General features: G+C 49.8%; 1 protein-coding gene across 2 annotated transcripts in view; it reads right to left on the minus strand.

The window, feature by feature from the left end:
- The window catches only part of WSCD1 (WSC domain containing 1), a 30,937-nt gene extending 13,495 nt beyond the window's left edge, over positions 1 to 17,442 (minus strand). The window contains exons 1-5 of one of the 2 annotated variants that reach the window (XM_054209703.1): positions 16,525 to 17,442; positions 16,287 to 16,331; positions 6,617 to 7,313; positions 1,945 to 2,059; positions 424 to 608 (exon numbers count right to left, since the gene is read on the minus strand). In XM_054209703.1, the coding sequence (XP_054065678.1) occupies positions 424 to 608; positions 1,945 to 2,059; positions 6,617 to 7,043 (727 nt within the window). In that variant the 5' untranslated portion in view covers positions 7,044 to 7,313; positions 16,287 to 16,331; positions 16,525 to 17,442. Of the gene's footprint in view, positions 1 to 423; positions 609 to 1,944; positions 2,060 to 6,616; positions 7,314 to 16,286 lie in introns of both variants that reach the window. The other variant, XM_054209704.1, reaches the window with a different exon arrangement.
- Between the last annotated feature and the right edge of the window lie 1,112 nt (positions 17,443 to 18,554).

Consider the following 18,554-nt stretch of genomic DNA (forward strand, 5'->3'; position numbering starts at 1 on the left):
AGAGCACCCACTTTCAGGGCTGTTTCTTAAACACATGTGGGTTTGTCCCTCCGCAATGGATGCGAAAGGGAGTAGTTTTTCCTCAGGTGAAATTCTGCTGCTGTTGCAGTCGCTCTGCACTGTATTTTGTTTCTTCCGCGGTGACGCTAACGTTCTATGTGTGGCCCTGAGGCAGCGCACCAGGCACACCTTGCCGCTCCGAGGCAGCGAGCAGCGCTGCTATATTTCAGGGAGGGAGCCAGGGACCGGACCAGCAGCAAAGGGACACTGTGCCCCGCGGGCACTTTTGTCCTTTGCTTATTTCAGACTCTGGTGACAAATGGAGTGAGACGAGCAGCGGGGACAGTCCCTGCGCTCAGCCTGGCTGCAGCGTCTCCCCCGCGGGGCGAACAGCCACCTCTGTCCGCTCGCACACCCACTTACGTCGTCTCGCTCCTGCCCGCAGCTCCTCCACCCTGTAGACGGAGAGACGGTTCACCCCGCCGCAGACGGAGCCCTTTTCCCCCTTGCACTCGCTGTTGCACTCCTCGGGCTTCGAGGTGGTCGCCGGGAGCGTGTTCCCGCAGTAGCACTCTGCTCCATACGCCAGGCCCGCGTAGGTGTAAGCCCTGCGGGGAACAAAACCAGGCACTGTTGGTACCGGCACCCCCCTGAGTTTATCCCTAGCCAAAGTGGGAGCCTGTCCCTGTGCGCAGTGTTTGCTTCTGTTTCCTGGCTCCAGAGACGCAGCCGGCCCCGGGGACCAGCATGGCCTCTTCGAGGCGGGCAGCTACCTTGTACCGCAGGCAATGGTCACAGTCCGCCTGGCGTGGCCTGCCTGGGCTCGGGGCAGTCCTCGGGAGGGCGAGGTGGGCTTTGCCTCCCGATGTGTGTGTCTGAGCGACAGCCCCGTCTCCGGCTGCGCCGACGTGCTCGTGCCGTTCCCGCAGGAGCACAGCTTGCCTTCGTCCTCCCGGCACCACGGACGTGATGGCCTGGGGCTGACGCCACCCTGACCCAGAGCTACCACTTCAGGTTTTGGTCAGAAATGTTTAAGATGGTTTAGGGTGACAGAGAAGACAAGCCCCTTCCGGAGGTTCTGTTAACCAGCATCCAAAATTGGGCATTTTGGATGCAGTCAGGCAATTCTCAAGAGCTCACAGCGAGGCGAGGCTGCGCTTGGACAGCAGGCCGAGGGCTCGCTGCCTCTCCCGCGGTGCCCGAGCCGTGGCCTGCTTCCCGCCACCGCGCTGGCCCAGGAGCCGCCACTGCTGGCCACCAACACCTCTGACGCTGCATGAAACCACTGTTGGGTCCTGGCGCGGGAGCTGGCACTTGCATGGAGGCGGCAGCCTGCGGTCGCGGTGCACAGACGCTTGGGTCCCCTTTGCAGGGCGAAGCGCTGCCTCGGGCCTCTCACAGCAAAGGCAAACACGCGTCCTGCCCCAGGTACTAATGATCGCCCCCGGCCCACACGCGCCTTTGCTGACCAGGGCAGCCGAGCGGTGCGGGAGCGGTGCCTGCCTTTCCCTGACCACCGCCGGCTCCCCGGGCTGCGCTGGGAGCGACCCAGCTCCCTGCCGTGCGCCCCATCGTCATGCTCTCTGCGGGTTCTGGGAGGGCTAGTTTGTCCATAGTTGTTTTTTTATTTTTTTAATATTTTAGATCAAAGCCTTGGGCTAGAGGGCAAATATCTAACAAGGATTATCTAACGAAACAGTATTTTTTTTCACCAGGACAACAGAAAATATATCGTGAGTAGCCGTGCTACAATAAAGCAGATAGGCAGCAGTGAAATAGTCTACTTTAAGCAAGGTAGCAGAGCTACGCCATCCCTGAAGGTATGAGATAATCACGGTTTTCACAGATGCTATATATTTAACATATGCGTGCTTTTCCCATTTCAAGTTCAGTTCCACTTATTGTCAGAATAGAGAAAACTTGCAGTGCAAAAATGCCACTCACCTCTCAGCACAAGCTTCCTGACAGTGAGATACTGTCATCTTTCTTAAGTCATAAAACACAGCTCCCTTCAGCGTCCTCTCCCTTGAATCATCGCTGAAGCATCCCACGTAGGTGCCTGTGTGCGTGCAAGACCAGAGTTAGGCGGCGTGTAGGGCATGGAGATGGGGGAGAGGGGAAAATCCACCCAGTGGCGATGCAGCGCCGTCTGTTGCGGGCAGGGCTGTATTCGAGCAAGTCCCAGCCTGTCTGGGGCCCTGCCTGCTCTTGCAGACCTGTCCCCTGGCACCGAACCTTTGTAGGTGCCGTTTGAAGGGCTAGGCTGGAATGGAAATGGACCGAAGGGAAATCTGAGTTTTCCCTTATGGGCGTTATTTTAGCAGCCTGCCTTGGCAGACCCAGAGGCTGCCACCGCCCCGCTTCCCGCGGGCGGCTGCCACCGGCTCAACTCCTTGCCGTCGGTGACAAAGCATGGTGAATTTCTAAAGAAGAAAGTAGTCTTCAAAACGGTAAAAACCTCGAGAAATCTTGTTGGATTTCTCCCAAGCTTTCTTGAATATCTCTAGTTGAGAATAAGATGTTGCAAGAGAAATATTAAGAAAATCAATTTTCTTTGGGTACGTAGAGTTATATTAAAGCTATAATGGAAAGATAACTTCAGTCTTAACTAGGCAGCACTGTCTAGCTATTGCATTGGACTATCTCTTTTTCGCCAGTGCAAATTTAATCTTTTAAAATACATCTTGCTTTACTTAGCATATGAAAGATAAATATTTCTCTTAGACTGCATCCTATGTTAGGCCTCTCTTTTTGTTGTCACGAACAAAATACTATAAAAATCTAGCCCATGTTTTAATATATGATTGGAAGGATGATGTAGAGTTTCACTGTTTATACAACAATTGTGTGTACAGAACTACATTTTATCGTTAAAATATGAAGGAAAAAAGGAAATTTGATTTTAGAAGTAGCCGTATTGAGGTGATAACACAGGGAAATTAAATAACATGAGCTGTGGATAGGAAAAGAATATATTGTGAAAAACGGAACTAAAAAGGATTATACTAACAATAAAATATTCCCCAAGAAAAAGAAAGTTCAGGCTAGTCTAACAGATTTTGGAGCTAGGAATAATAAATCGACATTTAAACATTACAAACACAACAGCGGATTCAAAGACTTGCACATCGGTAATTTGCAAATATGCAATTAGAAAATTCACAAGCTGTGAATATACACCCCCAGCACGCTGTTAACAAGATGGGAGTCACACACCTGCAGTGACAATGTTCTACATTTTACTGGGGACTTTTGATTTGGGCACTTTGGTTCAAGGCGGTAGCAGCAGCAGCAGACGGGGCGAGTCAGGAGGCAGGGGCGGTGTGTGCCCTCCTCCCCACGGCCCGCCCAGGCTGCCGCCCGCCTGGCACCAACATCCCATTCGCTCCGCCGTCTTAGAGCCGAAGGGCACGGCAGCGATCCAGTCCCCGTCACCTCTGCACCCTGTGCGATGGCATAACCACGCTGGGGGAAACACTATGAAACACCCCATCTGCTGGAAGTGTCCATAATAGAAAATTTTGATTTTTTCTTTTTAATATTTTTTTTATTTTTTTTTTACCTAACAAGTTCCTGTTGTTATTTGTTTCACTAATAGTATTTGCTAGTCTCCCTGGCGGGTTAAGATGGGGTCCCTGCCCTGAGCCACCTGCAGTGTAAGCAGGTGAGAGAGCTTGATGTGGAGGGGGAGGGGGGGGGGAGACTTGAATTTCCTCACTTTCTGGTGGACACAGAGCAAAGCCAAGCGAGCTGGGAGGTGTTCCCAATCTGCTGGAGCAGATGCCATTGGTTTAGTCTCAGGTTAAGCGTCTGCCTGAGAAGCCCACTGAGGATGGCCTGGGATCCCAGGGCAGGGGCAGAGCGGCCGTGCAGCGTCGGGAAGCACCGGGCGTTACTGGGATGGCACTGGTGAGGAACGCAGGAATACAGCCTCTGCGGTAAGGCAATGCGCTGCTTTGCTGAGCAGGAACCGCAGGGCAGCGCTGAAACTTTAACAGGCATGATAACCACGCAGGAGTTCATGACATCTGGGAAGGGATCCATAATGAAATAACAAGCCTGTAAGTTTACTAGGAGAAGTGGAGGGGGGAAGATAACATGCTCTACGTAGGTAGTTAAATTTTTAATTGATAATTTCCAAAGGCATTCCAATGCTTGTTGACAATATTGTTATTAGTAATTATTAATAACGTCACTTCATATTCAGATATTCAAATGATGCATATTTGAATCAACAAAATTCAGTGGGAGGTAGCAATAAATAGTCCTTCTTAGGACTTCCTTAGTCCACAGTCTGAACTTGAGCAAGGCACTAGCCTTAACTAACTTTACGGATCGTTTCCAAAACTTATCTTCTTGGTTTTAATTTGGTTTCAAGTTTTTAAAAACAGGTTCATACTCTGCCTAATATTAGAGTAGCTCATAAAGACTCATCACATTTCTCTACTTTTTATCTGTTCTTTTGTTCATTGTTCTCTTGCTTTTTATCTAGTCATCATTCATCAAAAAATCCCCAAGCGCAAAGGGGACTAGAGCAGCCCAAGCAGCACCCAGCCTGAGCCCCTCCTGCTGAAATCGTCAGCCTCTGTGGGGCAGCTGAGACCGGGATGTCTGCCGCTTGCAAAAGTAAAAAAGTAATACTTTGTGAATACGAACTACTGGGTTTATGAGGTACAGGTACAAAAGTGGTAGCCTGGAGCGTTCGTGTGATTCATTTCTGCAACTGTCCGTGAAGAACTTATTAAAGTCAGGGGCCACCACTGTCAGCAAAAGACGTATTTGGTGAAGGTGTGTCTGCCTCCCATAGAGAGCTGGAAGTGTCTGCCTCCAGCCCTTCTCGACAGGGACAGGGACAGGGACCAGGATGGGGACAGCTTCTGTTCCCCTGCGCCAGGCTTGGTCACTGCTGCGCAGGATGGAGCAGTGCGACCTCGTGTCCCACGGTAGTCCAGGGGTTGTCATCAGGTGCCGAGCACCTGGGCTGCGTGCTCAGGGCACGTCACGAAATGCAGTGGGGTTCTCTGGGAGATGTCTGCGCTTTGCAGCCTCTCTGCTCTGCCACCGAAACTGCTAGCGAGGGCATGTTGTGAAGCGCCTGTGCAGCACACTTGGGAGCTCCAGCTTGGTGCTGCAGGTAGCTCCAGTGGTTACACTTTGCCTGACTCGCGCTGTGTGACTCATCTCCTGTACACCATCACCAGCGCCTTCTTGTTCCCACTTCTAACAATTCACTTGGGAGGAGTCACGAGGAGTCACTCGTTTTCTGGGATTTTTGCAGAAGGTGCCCCTTTGTTTGGGTAAATTTATTCAACAAACTAAAGAGTGGTTTAGTAATGTGGTGTCTAGTCATCCAGATCCTGTTCCTTTTTTTTTATTATTATTATCAGTGAAACATCTCCAAGAACAACTAGTTCTTCTAAAAGGCAATGGGTCAAAGATCACAACGTCATACTTCGATGATGCAGCCTTGAGAGCACGGTCAGTCACCTCGCGTGCTTTCCGTGTTGGGCTCCTTGAGGGGCTTCTCTGCTCCCTGGGGACACTTGGCTGTTGGGGGTGACTGCCTTGTCGGGGCTACAGCCCTCGCTGCACGGCCAGCAGCTCCGTGGTGGGACAACCCCACGCTGGCACCCAGCCCTGAGCCCCCCCGTCCCCACCCTGCCTGGGACGGTGCAGCGCTCTGGGGGTCCTCAGGGTATAAAGCCCTGCGGGAAACATGAACACCTACAGATTCCTGTTTTGTTTCCTTGCTTGCTCTGGTTTCTTAAGAGTTTTCCTGCTGAACAAACCAAAGCAATCCATGCATGTACTTATTAGCGGCGGTTAGGGCAGCAGAATCAGGCTCACAGTGGCGTGAACTCGATTTCTGTCAAACCTGAACAGCCTTTCATTTGGACTGGAAAACTTCCAGTTTTATACCTTGTGCTCTGGCCGCTGACACGCTGCGGCGCTGTGAACTCCCCTTGCATTCCCTTTGGGCTGGTGCAAATTTCCAGCAAACTCGACAAACACCAGGAGTTTGTCTGACATCTAGGAGTTCTCGTTGCGTTGTGATGCTGCTTGGTCACTAAGGAAGGGAAAAAGGGTTGTGTGGCCCAGATCTTGTCCCCCTAAGAACAGTGTGTTTGCAGAGATGGTCGCAGAGGGCAGGTCAGGAACAGCGAAAGTGTTTGCAATAGCAGAATTTAGTATACGCTAGTAGCAAGGAGGCATTTCTAGACTTAAGGTATTGTGTGGTTTTGGATAATTAATTTAATAAACCCCGTTTTTAAAGTTGTTTCCTGTTCTGAGAAAGAAAATCAATTAAACAGTGTTCATCTCTGCCTGCTTGAAAAGAATTTACATTATGGAAGAATATTTCACTGTCTGGGCTTCCATTCAATCAATGAAAATGCATTTTTGGAGGAAGCTGCAGCTCAGCATGACCAGGGACGTCAGGATCATACTTTGGTCTGTGCGTATGCTCAAGAAATGGTTTGAAAGTGGTGATGAGCCAGGAGGAAGGTGTTGCTGCAGGGAGGCTGTGTGGTGCTCGCCCCTCTCTGCCTGGTGCAGCCCTAGGAGGAGGTGCGGTGTATGTGTGTGCCAGAAAACGGGGCCGGGGTACGTCCCTTACCTTGGTGCTCAGCAGTGTGCTTCATCGCTTTAAATCCCGCTGTTTGCATGGGCTCCTGGTCGCTGATGAACCTGTGAAACCACCTTCTTCTCAGCTGCCTGAGCTCCGAGTTGCGGGACACAAGCCACCGTGGGCCGTGCTGCTGGTCCAGGGCTGGCTCCTGCATGGCGTCCATGCCCACCAGCAGCCTGGGACTGGGGCGGGGGTTTTGCAGCGTCCGGGGGTCTGCGATACCGACCCCAGCCATTCCCTCCGGCACCGGCAGGGCCTGATTAGCAGAGGTCCCACGCGAACCTTGCTGGATAACCAAGCGGGTCCGCTGTAGCAGCAGGAGGCTGCCAGCCATCAGGTAAGCTGCTGTGAGGAAGAAGAGCAGAAACTGGGTCCGACGGAGAAACTTCTGTAGCCTGAAGAAAGCTTTGGCCATGCCCTTACTGAAACTGGGCCCTTCACGCCTCCCGACGGGCCCCTGAATCTGCGCCTGGCCGGGCGCTGGTTCCTCCCATAAGTTCAGCCCATCACTTCGGTGCCTTCTCCTGACGACAAGCCTTCTCCTCGGATGGCCACAGCAGAGGGAGCAGCCTGGGGGGGCACAGCCACTGTCCTCAGGCGCCCAGCTGGCGCCGGGGCTCCGCACGCACCCAGGGCGATGCCATCGTCCTGCTCGGCCAAGCCGCCCAACAGCCGATGCTGAAACCTGAAATACCAAGGGGGGACGATTGGTTCCCATCCAAATAGAAATTACCTGTCATCAGGGTGACTTACCCCCACCCACCCTTTTTTTTTTTTTCTTTCCCCAGCTGAGCACTTCTCCATTTGTTGTTTATAATTATGCACTATAAAAACTATAATCCAATGAGAAGGATTGATTAAGCAGAAGCTAGCTTCAGATCTTCAGCCTTACGGATTTTTTTTCCTTACTTTAACTTGGAATGAACAAGAAATGCCTTTATGATGACGTTATTTCTCTTGGGATGTTTGGAACAAAAAGTTCTGCATTTTCTTTTGTCAATAGCCAACACCTCCGTTCTTTGTCACTGGCTGGAACAGCCACAGTATCGGCATCTTCTTAGGAAGGTGTTACCAAATTCCTTCCTTTCAGCAGAACAGTAGCTAAGCTACAAATGCAGATCAGAAGGAAACAGCACTGTAGGGGTGTTGGGCGGAAAAAAAACCCCAAAGGTTGCATCAACTCACAAAAGATAAGATAATTATTAATCTCTTTGCAGCACAACAAAGCCAGGCTTTAAGCTGGAAGGATACCTGGGGGTTCTGTAGTTACACACAGAGCTATGTGAGTTGCTATGCATGTCACTTTAAAAGAAACCAGAGATCCTGCTATTTTTTTAGTAGATTTCTATTGCCAAATATTGACGTGGGGATACATGGACAAAAACTAGTGAATGTTTGGGAAAAAAAAAAAAAAAATTCGTTTCAAGTTTCACCAGATATGTCTTGACTGCTTCTGAGCTTTGCAGGCTTTAGTTGCGCTGATGTATACCATGATGGGATTGTCTGGGCAAGAAAAGCTCCTTTGTGCTCTGGGGAACCTTTAACCTCCTGGAGCAAATAAGAGCTGGCATCTCCCTATAAGTTCCTGTTTTCCCAGTCTATCACTTCTCTGTGGAGTCAGGCAAGTGCTGAGAAAAGATGCAGTGTTTTCCAGAAAAGAAAATATTATGGCTTTTGCTTAACTTGCATTTGGGGCACTCTCTCGAAATCCAGAGTCGCGGCAAAGAAACATCCGTTCACTGCATTTCTTGTTTCAGTGTGTGATTTAAAGTTTTGTGGATATTCATTTACGTGTCTTTCTTAAATAGCTGCTACCAATTAAGCCTCTACCCATTCCCTTTTTCATTTAGTTGTGCAACTTCTTCCTGTCTTAAGCAGCAACCAAAACCAAAGCTCAAAAGCTTCTAGGCCAAAAGTATATTAAAGCTCAGCTGAATCTTTTGTCAATTGAGCCTGAATTCCTTTTGTGTGACCTTTCAGCCTCGGTTGCTAAACAGGGTTGGCACAAGGCAGGAATCTGTGTCTTCTAATCGTACATTGGGTGGTCTTGGGGGCCTGATTTAGATGTGCTCTTTTGATTTTTTTTTTTATTTTTTTTAAAAGTTTGTGCATGCTGGTCTCAATTGTATCAGGCTGAATAATATCAAAAAATATTTTACGTGTTTATCTCTACACTTTCTCCAAGAGCTCAGCCTGAGGCGGACTTACTGCTCCCTTCCCACAGTACCTGTGGATCCGTTGGCACCCAGGGAGATCCAGCGAGCGGCTGCGGAGGGCGAGGAGGCAGGAGCATGCTGTAGTCAATTAAGACCACTTTCTCCACTGTGAGTTACCACAACTCCCTTCTCATCAGCTCCAAAGCCAAAGAAAATGCATTGATTTACACCAGCTGAAGAGCTGACCCTTAAAGTTAAATTATTGAAAATCTCTGATCGACATTGTGAGTGCTCAAGAATTACAGTAAAAGGGTCAGGAGTACCTAGGCAGATGAACAGGAAATTAGCCATAATTAGATACTGCAGATTGTTACTGCGCTAATTTATCTGAAAAAATACCGTCTATCAGCATAGGTATGATGTGATTCACTAGTTGTTCCTAACGTGGGGCTGCTGGAAACTTGAGCTATTCCCAAAAGGGGCTGTCTAATCTAAAAGAAAGATGTGTGTGTGTATTAGCCATTTGAGATTCTGACTGGGAATTTAGCGTGCTCCTTACATACAGTATTTTGTACTGTATACGTGTGGCGTACAGTATTTTGAGGTAAGGCTTGGCCAACGCAGGAGGCAGCCGAACGCCGTGGTAGAGCAGACAGCATAGGGTTGGAGGTGCCATCTGTAATGCAAAGGGATGGCCCTTCTTAATAAAAGGCTGCTGGGAAGCCTCATCAGTGAGGTGGTAATGGCTGCAATCACATAGGTATTCAAAAGGTTTAATTTTTTTTTTTTTTTTGCGCCCCTAGCGGACGATGAGGCTAGATAAATTTATCAGGCTTGCAGTCATTTTTGCCCAACTGTAATTCAGGGTTTCAGAGCTCTCTTGGTTTACTCACAAAGTGATCGAGTTAGAGTATCAAGAAATGCTTTGGGCCAAAGTTCTCAAGTGTGTCCAAGCCCTTTGCGTTGGGACAGCAGTGCCGCGGCAGCCGGCAGCCTTTGGCCGCTGCTAACGAGCAATGCCGAGGTGGCAGCTCGGCTGGAGAGGGACTGTGGAGCGGAGGTCGGGCATGTTGTGCTTGAACTCCATCAGTGGCCCAATTTAGCCCCTTTTAATGCCACTGCGTGCTTGAGTCTTTCAGCGGATTTCAGTGGAGTTTCTCCACGATCGCAGTGCTGTGAAGGGGAGCAGGCGGAGGCTGCACCATCCCCATGGCGAAAGCACCTGCTGCTCGCCTGGGCAGCACCCGGAGATGCTCCTGGTGCCAGGGAGACGGGTCTGGCCACGCCGGCCCAAACAACGCCCCAACGGGGGACAATCGCTGCATCCCCATCAGCAGGATGAACAACCTGCTGTGCACCAGCAGAACCAGGGCAACTGCCCGAGGTATCGGACCTAATTTAAGTATCCAGCAAGCTCTGCACCCAAACACCAAGAAACGTTTGGCATAGCTCCTGTTGCTCTGCTTTGTTTGTTTGTTTATTTATTCAGTAAGGAGAAGCTGCTTCTGGGTCTCAAAAGGCTAACTTTGCCTTTGCCCGCTGGTTGAAAAAGTTTAAATGGTACAAGCCAGTTTTACTGCAGTCAATATGACATATATAAATTACCTCCAGATGCATTCGCCCTCAGTACAGTTGCCATGACAGTGCATTGTAGTAAAAACCAACCAAATAAATAAGCAGACTCTCCGCCCACAGCAACTGCTGCAAATGTGCAACTCAAAAATTAAATGTTGCTTTTTAGTGGGGAAATAGCGGAGAGTGCTGCTGACATAAAAAAAAGTCATTTGATTTTTCCATAAACTGCATATTGCAATATCATCAAAGTATGCCTAAAAGAATTGAAGCGCATCACTTTTGATGATGGTATTAAAAAGGAAAGAGTAAGGAGGATATGAACTAGTATCTGGTAATAGAAAATGTATCATTTGTCTTTTTCATACACGTTTCACTTAAAATGAATGAAGTTAAATGGAAGAAAAATACAGTCTTCTGTTCATATTTATCAGTTCTCACAGCCAAAGGGGTTTTAGGACCATATTAATTGAGAGCTGAATTAGTCAGTAAAATCATAAAATGGTAATTGAAATGACTTTGAGATGGGCAATGAGAACTGTTAAACAGCGGAGAAGACCTCTAGGTGACGAGAACAGTGAAAGGGTTAATGCTGCAACAACAAAAAAAAAAGGGAAATAATTAGCATTGGTGAGGATCAGCTCTGGAGTGGTGAGCGGTGGTGATCTGCTGGGCGCTGTGCCTTCAGCCAGGAAAGGGTCCCTTGCACCATGGAACAGGTGGTGCCTCTGGTGCCTGTGGTTTTGTAAAATGGCCAATTATCTGGTTACTGAGGGCAAGAATTTGATGGGGTTCAGAAAAGCATTGAGTGATCTTATTTTATAAAACGTGGATTTAGTCACTGTAGTGGTGACGGGTGAATCTTTACCTGTTTAGAACTCAGATAACTGTTTAGTTGTTTGAACAGCATTTTTAGCTGTTTGTGCCTGAATTTTTTTGTCTGGAAGTGTCATTAGAAAAAATAGTTTGAGGTATGTTTTCTGTAAGACCTCTATACATACCAGCAGGCCTGAACGCAGAGCTAAAAAAACGCATCTTACCCGAAATCCCAGAATCTCAAAATCTGAATCTGTTTCGGCCTATTTCCTAAACTGGGCAATGCTGCGATTCTTGTCACTGTCTCTGGGAAAGCCAACGTCTTAAAAGAAAGGTCCCTCTAGATCTGGCATGCCTTGGCCACCAGTGGCTTTGCCGGCTGGTTGCCACGTTTCAGACACGGTCCCAGTGCTGGGGAATCCTCTCGAGCGCGTCGAGCGGGTGGGTCATTTGTTAATCGAGGTGCCCTCAGGCTTCAGTGCGTGGTGCTGAGTGCCGGCTGTCAGCGATGCCCTCCCAGGGGTTTTGATGAACCTGCGGTGCTCAGACAGGGCATGGTCCTGCCGGCACCCACAGAGAAGCAGCTTTGCTTTCCAGCAACTTTCCTGCAGGCCACGTTGCTCAGAGCCTGGCCCGCAGGGTCTGGCCGTTGCCCGGCGGAGCGGGGTGGCAGAGGCGGCAGTCCCCGAGGGGATGTTAGTGCTGTGCTCTGAAGGCCGCTCTGGCTGGCAGTGCCCAGCTCCTGCGGCCGTGCCCGTCGGCAGCCGGCACCGAGGGGTGTGAGCCCCCAGCCCAACTCACGGCAGATGCCGGAGCAGCCGCTCCGAGTGGTCAAGGGTATCGTATCTTTGTAGAGCTCTATCAATATTTCGTAAACCCGGTGTGGTTAGCAGATAGGGGAACACCTGCACCACTGGCGTGACTCTAGGGAGCTCTTTCGGAAGGAGGCAAGGAAGGGAGTTGTCTGTCTGCCACTTGTTTCAGACCACCCTGGAAATGTACCCCCTCCTCGGTGTCCTTGCAGTGCTCTCAGGTGAGAAATGCCACGGCACAGATTGCGAGCTCAGCACGTTGTGTCTCAGAGCGGCACTGACGGGACTAAGCACCAGACCTGAGGCATTTCCAAGTCAAAGTGCTGGTTTTCTTTTAATTCTTCTTTTTCTTTCATTACATACATAATAGCAGATTTGTAACTGCCATTAAAAAGTCACTATAAGGAAAAGTGGGTCAGTACCATGCTTCCGAAATGACCTCGCAAAGTGTGACAGAAGATGTCACGCTAGGCAGCTGCGTTAACATATTCGTAAAGAGAAACGGGAGAAAAATGGTAAAGTTTTTGGCAATTCTACTCTCCCAGCTAAAGGAGTAGTTACAGAATTTTTAAGGGAAGACTGAATGCTTTCAGTGATGCTATGAATGATGGTAAAGGCCAAGACGCTAAAGAACAGCCCTGGACTTGCAGGTGAAGGGTTGCTCACTTGAGGGCTGTCCCTTAATAGGTTGCTCAATGCAGAAACTTGGGTCAATACAACAGTGACGGCTGCAGCTCATCGATAGCTGATCTCGTCTAAAGACCAGCAGGATTTTGCAAATTCAGAGTTCTTGGCTCGGAAGCAAGACTATGTTTTCTGTTGTAAACTGAAGGGAATTGGACTCGTGAACGCTATTTTTAGAAAAATCCATCCCTCTTCCACATTTCTCCTTTCTTTCGACAGTTTCTTTGAGGACAAATGTAGCCAGTTAGGACATAGCTGAAGGGTTCTGGCTCACAGCCCTTCTTTTAGGTGTCCACTGCCATTTTCTTGAGGCTGTCTGGAAAATCAAGGCCAACATCATACTGCGTGTATGCACGCAGGAAGGAAAACTCTTGAGAAGCCACAAATGTAATGTTGGGATCCTGTCAAATATTTGCAGTTCCCTTTATTCCGATAGCTAAAAGCGCCCTGAGTAACCCTGAGTGTCTGCTAGCGTCGGTCGCGAGCTGGCCAACAGCGAGCGCTTCTCGCAGCCGAACTTTCACACATGGCCGGAGTTGTCACACGTGGCCAGGAGTTTGACATTCCACGCTTTCCCAATTTCCAAATCATGGGATAAGAGGAAAAAAAGGAACCGTGGATTGCATTTGTGTGGAAAGCAGCACGTGCTAAAAGTAAAGCTTAGAGGAAATCTGGTACTCTACTGTCTTAAGCCAAAATCCACTCAAATCAAGATATAGGTTGATGCTGATGGATTTTGGCTCAGGTCCATTGTTACTTTTTCTAGCTCCCTAAGAAAGTGTCATGTGGACTCGTCTCACTAACTTAACAATGTAATTTAGGAATTCATGCAAAGGACGGGAAAAGAGATGATTTTGTCATTCTGTCACCTTTCCTAAGATATTCTTTCACCAAAAAGAAAGGAAATTTTCGATGAGGAGTTACTATACTATTCACTTCCTTCACCGACTTAAATGCGCACCTTTCCATGAGATAAGGTCTATGGAATATAAGCTGATGGTTGACTTTCCTGGCAGTTACAGTGCAGTGCTCGGACGGGACCCAGCTGGAACCCAATTACTCGCCCTTCCCAGGGTATTTGCCATCCGATGGAGAGGCAGGAGCACCCTCCAGCTCTGGCCCTGGCAGGCATTCCCCCGTGCTGTGCCAACAGCTGACCAGGTTATATCCCACCCAAAGCCCACCAGGCTGTCAGGGCAGCCCCGTCCCTGCAGCGCGAGCAGGACAGGGGACAGCCCTGGCGCGGCTCGAGCCTGGCGCGGCCACGTGCCGCACAGCTCCGCGGCCACTGCAGCCCGCGTCACCTCTTTGCTCTCCCGTTTTCTCATCTCTGCCCTTCCTGCAAGGCAAGTGGAAAACTCAAGTTGCTTTTCCTCTTTGCTCCAAGGAGGATGTCTAGCCCAGGCAGGCGAGGCTGGTGGTGTGTTAGTGCCCGTCGTCTGCTCGGGTACATCCTGCGTCTCCCTCCGTGTGAAAAGCACGTCATTCAGTTCTGCTGCTGCAGAACTTGCTCAGGGCTTGTATTTAAATACAATAAAAGCGTTTCTTCCTCATCTCTCTCCAGGCCACCTCCAATTTTTTGATTTAGAGAATCATTTGGCTTTTAAATATTTCTAGAAACTAACTCTTCCACCCCTTTCTCACCAAAATGAAGCTTTTCATCTAGGGGGTTTCAGTAATGAGGTGCCCAGTGAGACATAAGTGAACGGACCTTCAGCCTGTCCTGGCCCCTGAAGCTCCGATGTGTCATCCAGCTTCCCTCCCAAAGGATCTGGCCTTGCTCCCGGGGCTTCCAGAAGCAATCACTGCTCCTTTCAACTGACAAAGTTTTTCTTGCTGGAGGATGGATCTGTGCTGACGCTACGCACACGCCTGGCTTGTGAGCAACTCTGTCTGACACAGCGCTGCTTTGAGGGTTACTTTAAGCACAACGTAAGGTCTGTCAACAAACTAGAAATGAGGCAGAAGCACCACAATTTCTCCACACGCTGTAGTGGCAAACGTTGCAGCTTGGGAAGGCTTTCGGGCAAGTTTACCATTTCCTCCCTCCCCTGTCCTCCCTCCCCACGCTGTTGAAAGTGCGCTTGCTACAAGATGTACAGATTGCAGAGTTATCTTTGACGTTGATATTGCGTTAAAACTGTTAAATAATGATGAACTGTGATAAGGCTGAAAAAAATCTTTACGCAAAGATAGCAGAAAGGTGGAGGAAAACTCTATAGTCCGTAAACTAGTCAAATCAAGTTGAAAATGCACGTTAAAAATATACGCGGTGTCCACTGTGTACGATATGGGAGGTGTTTTGCAGTTGACAGATAACTCGGCTCTGGGAGTGAGAGGCAATGTCACAGAGCAGAGCTGCAGCCTGTGCAGGCTGGAGAGTCGGCGCTAACTTGTGCAAATGCGGTCACAGCGGCTCCTTCGCTAGATATTCGGAGCCCAATTTTCTAGCACAGGTAGGTGTAAGCGTAGGCAGGAATTTTGCTGGGGAGCGCGGTAGCCCGTGGTGAGGGATGCAGCAGAGCCTGCAGGAGGCGGCTGGCCCAGGAAGGCTTGTTGTGAGACAAGTGCTGACTTGGGAAGTGTTCCAGTGGCAGCTTGTAACAGACAGCGTACCATGGCAATAGGGTGTTTCGTCCATTAATCCAATACTTTTTGCCTAGCTCAGTGATAAAGTAATAATCAGGAGGACTGATTCCATGCCAGTGTGGAAAAGATGCAGACACATAGATACCTACGTTTGATATGTATACAGATACACACGATGTATGTATGTGTATACATTCTGTACGGAGGGACGTGTGCTCAAAAGACAACGTACAATCTGCTGTCAGCACTCACTGATAAACTGAGACCTATCAGCAAACACTAGTCTTGAACCTAGAGAGTACTGAGATCAATAATAAACCATTCATGCATAATGTACATCTCTTTGATGTTAAGAACTCAAGCACCCAGCAAATGATACTTTATCTGCAATTTCAAAAAAAAAACCCAATATGGTTCTGTGGCTATAGGCTGAAGTTCTGCAAGAGATTGTTGTAAAAAAAATGTACCATGTATTGATTTTTGCCTCATCCCATAGTAGCTAGAGATGAGATCTTTTCCTGGGTGCAAGGAAATCTACTGGAATTAAAATAACACGCAGATCTGCGACTAAATCATAGGTATTTAAAAAGTGGTTTTCATAAACCCCTCACTATCCAAATTCCTTCAACACCCACCTACTAAAAATTGTTAGAGTCTATTTATTTAGCATGATGATGCTTCAGAAACTGTTTGGAGAAGCAGAGCATTCCAGGCTGCCTCAGCAGGCTGTGACACAGACACACACTCGCGGTAGCCGTGCCTACTTTTCAAGTATAATGTTTTGTGGATGCTCAGAGAAGGGCATCTCGAGAGCAAACTGCAATCTTTATAAATAATGCAGCTAAGCCTCGTGCGCTTAGATGCCATGGATAAATTTAATAAATCAAGCAGCCGTTCAGGCTGCAATGAATGTTAATACCTCAGCCTCTGCAAAAAGTTCTCTGGTTATTACTTGTGTCAAGGCCAGCTGACAAACAGCTTGCAGAAGCAGATAAAGCAACCGTATAAGAAAAAGAGGAAAAAACTCACCTTTCTTTTATGGTCGAGGAACTGCTGTTGTAGCCAGGCAAAGTCCTAGACAATCCAGTGAAATATTATAAAAAGCTGTAACGCATATCTGAAAAGCTGATAAATCCTGCTCCCTCTGCCCTTCCCCGCTAATCCTCCTCTGCCTCCCGCTCCGGCGCGCAGAGCCCTAATCCTCCCGAGCACCCCCCGTGCTCTGCGTGGCACTCGCTCCCTCCAGATGTTGGTGCCAGCGACTAACCCCGCGCCGCCCCGCACAGCTCCCTGCTGGCCGCCGCGGTCCCTCGCCGGGGTGCCTGCGGCTCAGCGGGCCGGGGGGCCGGGGTCCTGCGCCCTGCAGGGGCTGGCGACGGAGAAACCCTCCATGGCCTCCTGCGCCAACAGGCGGGATCACAGCAGCCTCAGCGCTGCGCTGCCAAAATCCTCAGCCACAGCCGCTACACTCGTGTTTCATAACGCTCCCGCTGGTCGGGAAACAGCCGCTCCTTTACGTCTGCCGCTCTGCAGCCTTCCGCAGCTACAGACGTTTCCAGACCTGCCCATGCACTCCGTCTCTCTCTATATATTTGTCTAAATGCACGGATGGCTGCATAGGCAGATCTTGAAGCGGCGGCGGCGGCAGCAGCAGCAGCGGGAAGACTAATGCGATCAGCTGAACGGATGCTCCTGTGTTTGTTTCTCGGTGCCTCTTCCCACTAGGGGCAGATCCCTCTGGAGACCCGGGCCCCTTCCCAACAGGTCCAGAGGGTCCCGGGAAAGCGAGTCCCCGGCAGCTCCCGGCACCGGCTTGGAGATTTCAGGCAGCAAATTGTTATTCTGGGCACAGGTGGATAGGAGTAAATTATTTATAAATGTGAGAGCTGAAAGGCAGTTTGCTCGGTGTCCTCAGGACTGGCTGCTCTGCTCTGCTGTCTTCCCTGCACGTACGGGCTCCTTTCTGCTACTGGTTCACATGGAGATTGATCAATTTATAATTATTCTTAAAGCATCTGCATTTAGATGGGAGCAGGCTGCACACTTCTAACTGCGTGTGGTTTTGAAGCACCCCCCAGTCTTTGCATATTGAAATCAGACGTGTGGGGATTTGTCTCTTGCAGCCAAAACGGGGTGCGGTTATGGGACCCCCGTTCTCCCTGCGCTGAGAGTGCGGGTCGGTCGTGTCAGACCCAGCGCCCGCCTGGCTGTGGGAATGCAGCACTCGGGGCTTTTCTTGGCTCTGAGAGGAAGGAGGGAATTGGGATGCCACGTGGGGACCGATCCTGTTTCCCTTCTGTGTGCTGCCCGGCCCCGCGGGGGTTAGTGATGCCGTGCGCGTGGATCCCTCTCCGTACAGCCCCGCGAGCGGGGTCTGAGCCTGCCAACGCCGGGCGTGCGCTGCCCAAGTGACACTCGGCTTTCCAGTTGAGAGCAGTTGAGAGCAGAGGGACCTGGATCCCTGGGTTGTTTCAGATCTCCACACGTGCTAGCTGACTTTGGAATATTCGAGTTGGGCAGCAGACCTGGGTTAGAAATGCACACGAAGGCGGGAGCCATAGGCTAATCTCACTCGTTCACCACTTTGCAAAACATAGCACAGTGATGCTGGAAATGTTCAACCTTTAGTTTGCCAGCATCGAGGGATGAATTTTACCACCTTTGTGTTTTGCATTGGGTTAGTTACGGGTATGTTTCTTGTCTTAGACCTACGTAAGCAAACTGTGCTGTTCCTGGCTCCTGCAGTTTGTCAGTTTACTTGTTCTTTCCTTCTTTGAAGGCTGTTTTGTCTTAAAAGCAAACAAATGCAGGATCTTCGGTGCCTGGCTGCAGAACGTGGGAAATAATTTCCAGTCATGGCAGACCAAAAAGGACTTTGCATTTCTGCTGATTGCCTTCCAAGGGCCAGATCCTCGACACCCCAGGTTCCCTGTGTGGGCGCTGTGCCAGCACCCAGCACCCGGCAGCGCCTCTTCCGATGGCTGTCGCTGCACTTTGTGCCCGGCCCCGTTGCCTGTGCTGCTTCCAGTCTCTGTGCGCTTCCGAGGGGCGCCGGCCGGGCGGGCACCAGCACCAGGGGGATGGCTGGGACATGGGGGTCTCTTCCCGCTCTGCCCCCAAGGGCCCGGCAGCCGTGGGCAAGCTGCATGACATCCAGCACTGCGCGTCCCTCGTCGCGCCCGGCTACGCTCCGCAGGGCTGTGAGCGTGCACGCTGGGGCTTCTGTGGTTGGTAGAATTTAAAAATATAAAGTCATAATGACAACTGCAGATCCATCTAGCCACAAGATACGCCTGT

Source organism: Rissa tridactyla, chromosome 7, assembly GCF_028500815.1.
Source record: "Rissa tridactyla isolate bRisTri1 chromosome 7, bRisTri1.patW.cur.20221130, whole genome shotgun sequence".
Lineage (NCBI taxonomy): Eukaryota > Metazoa > Chordata > Aves > Charadriiformes > Laridae > Rissa > Rissa tridactyla.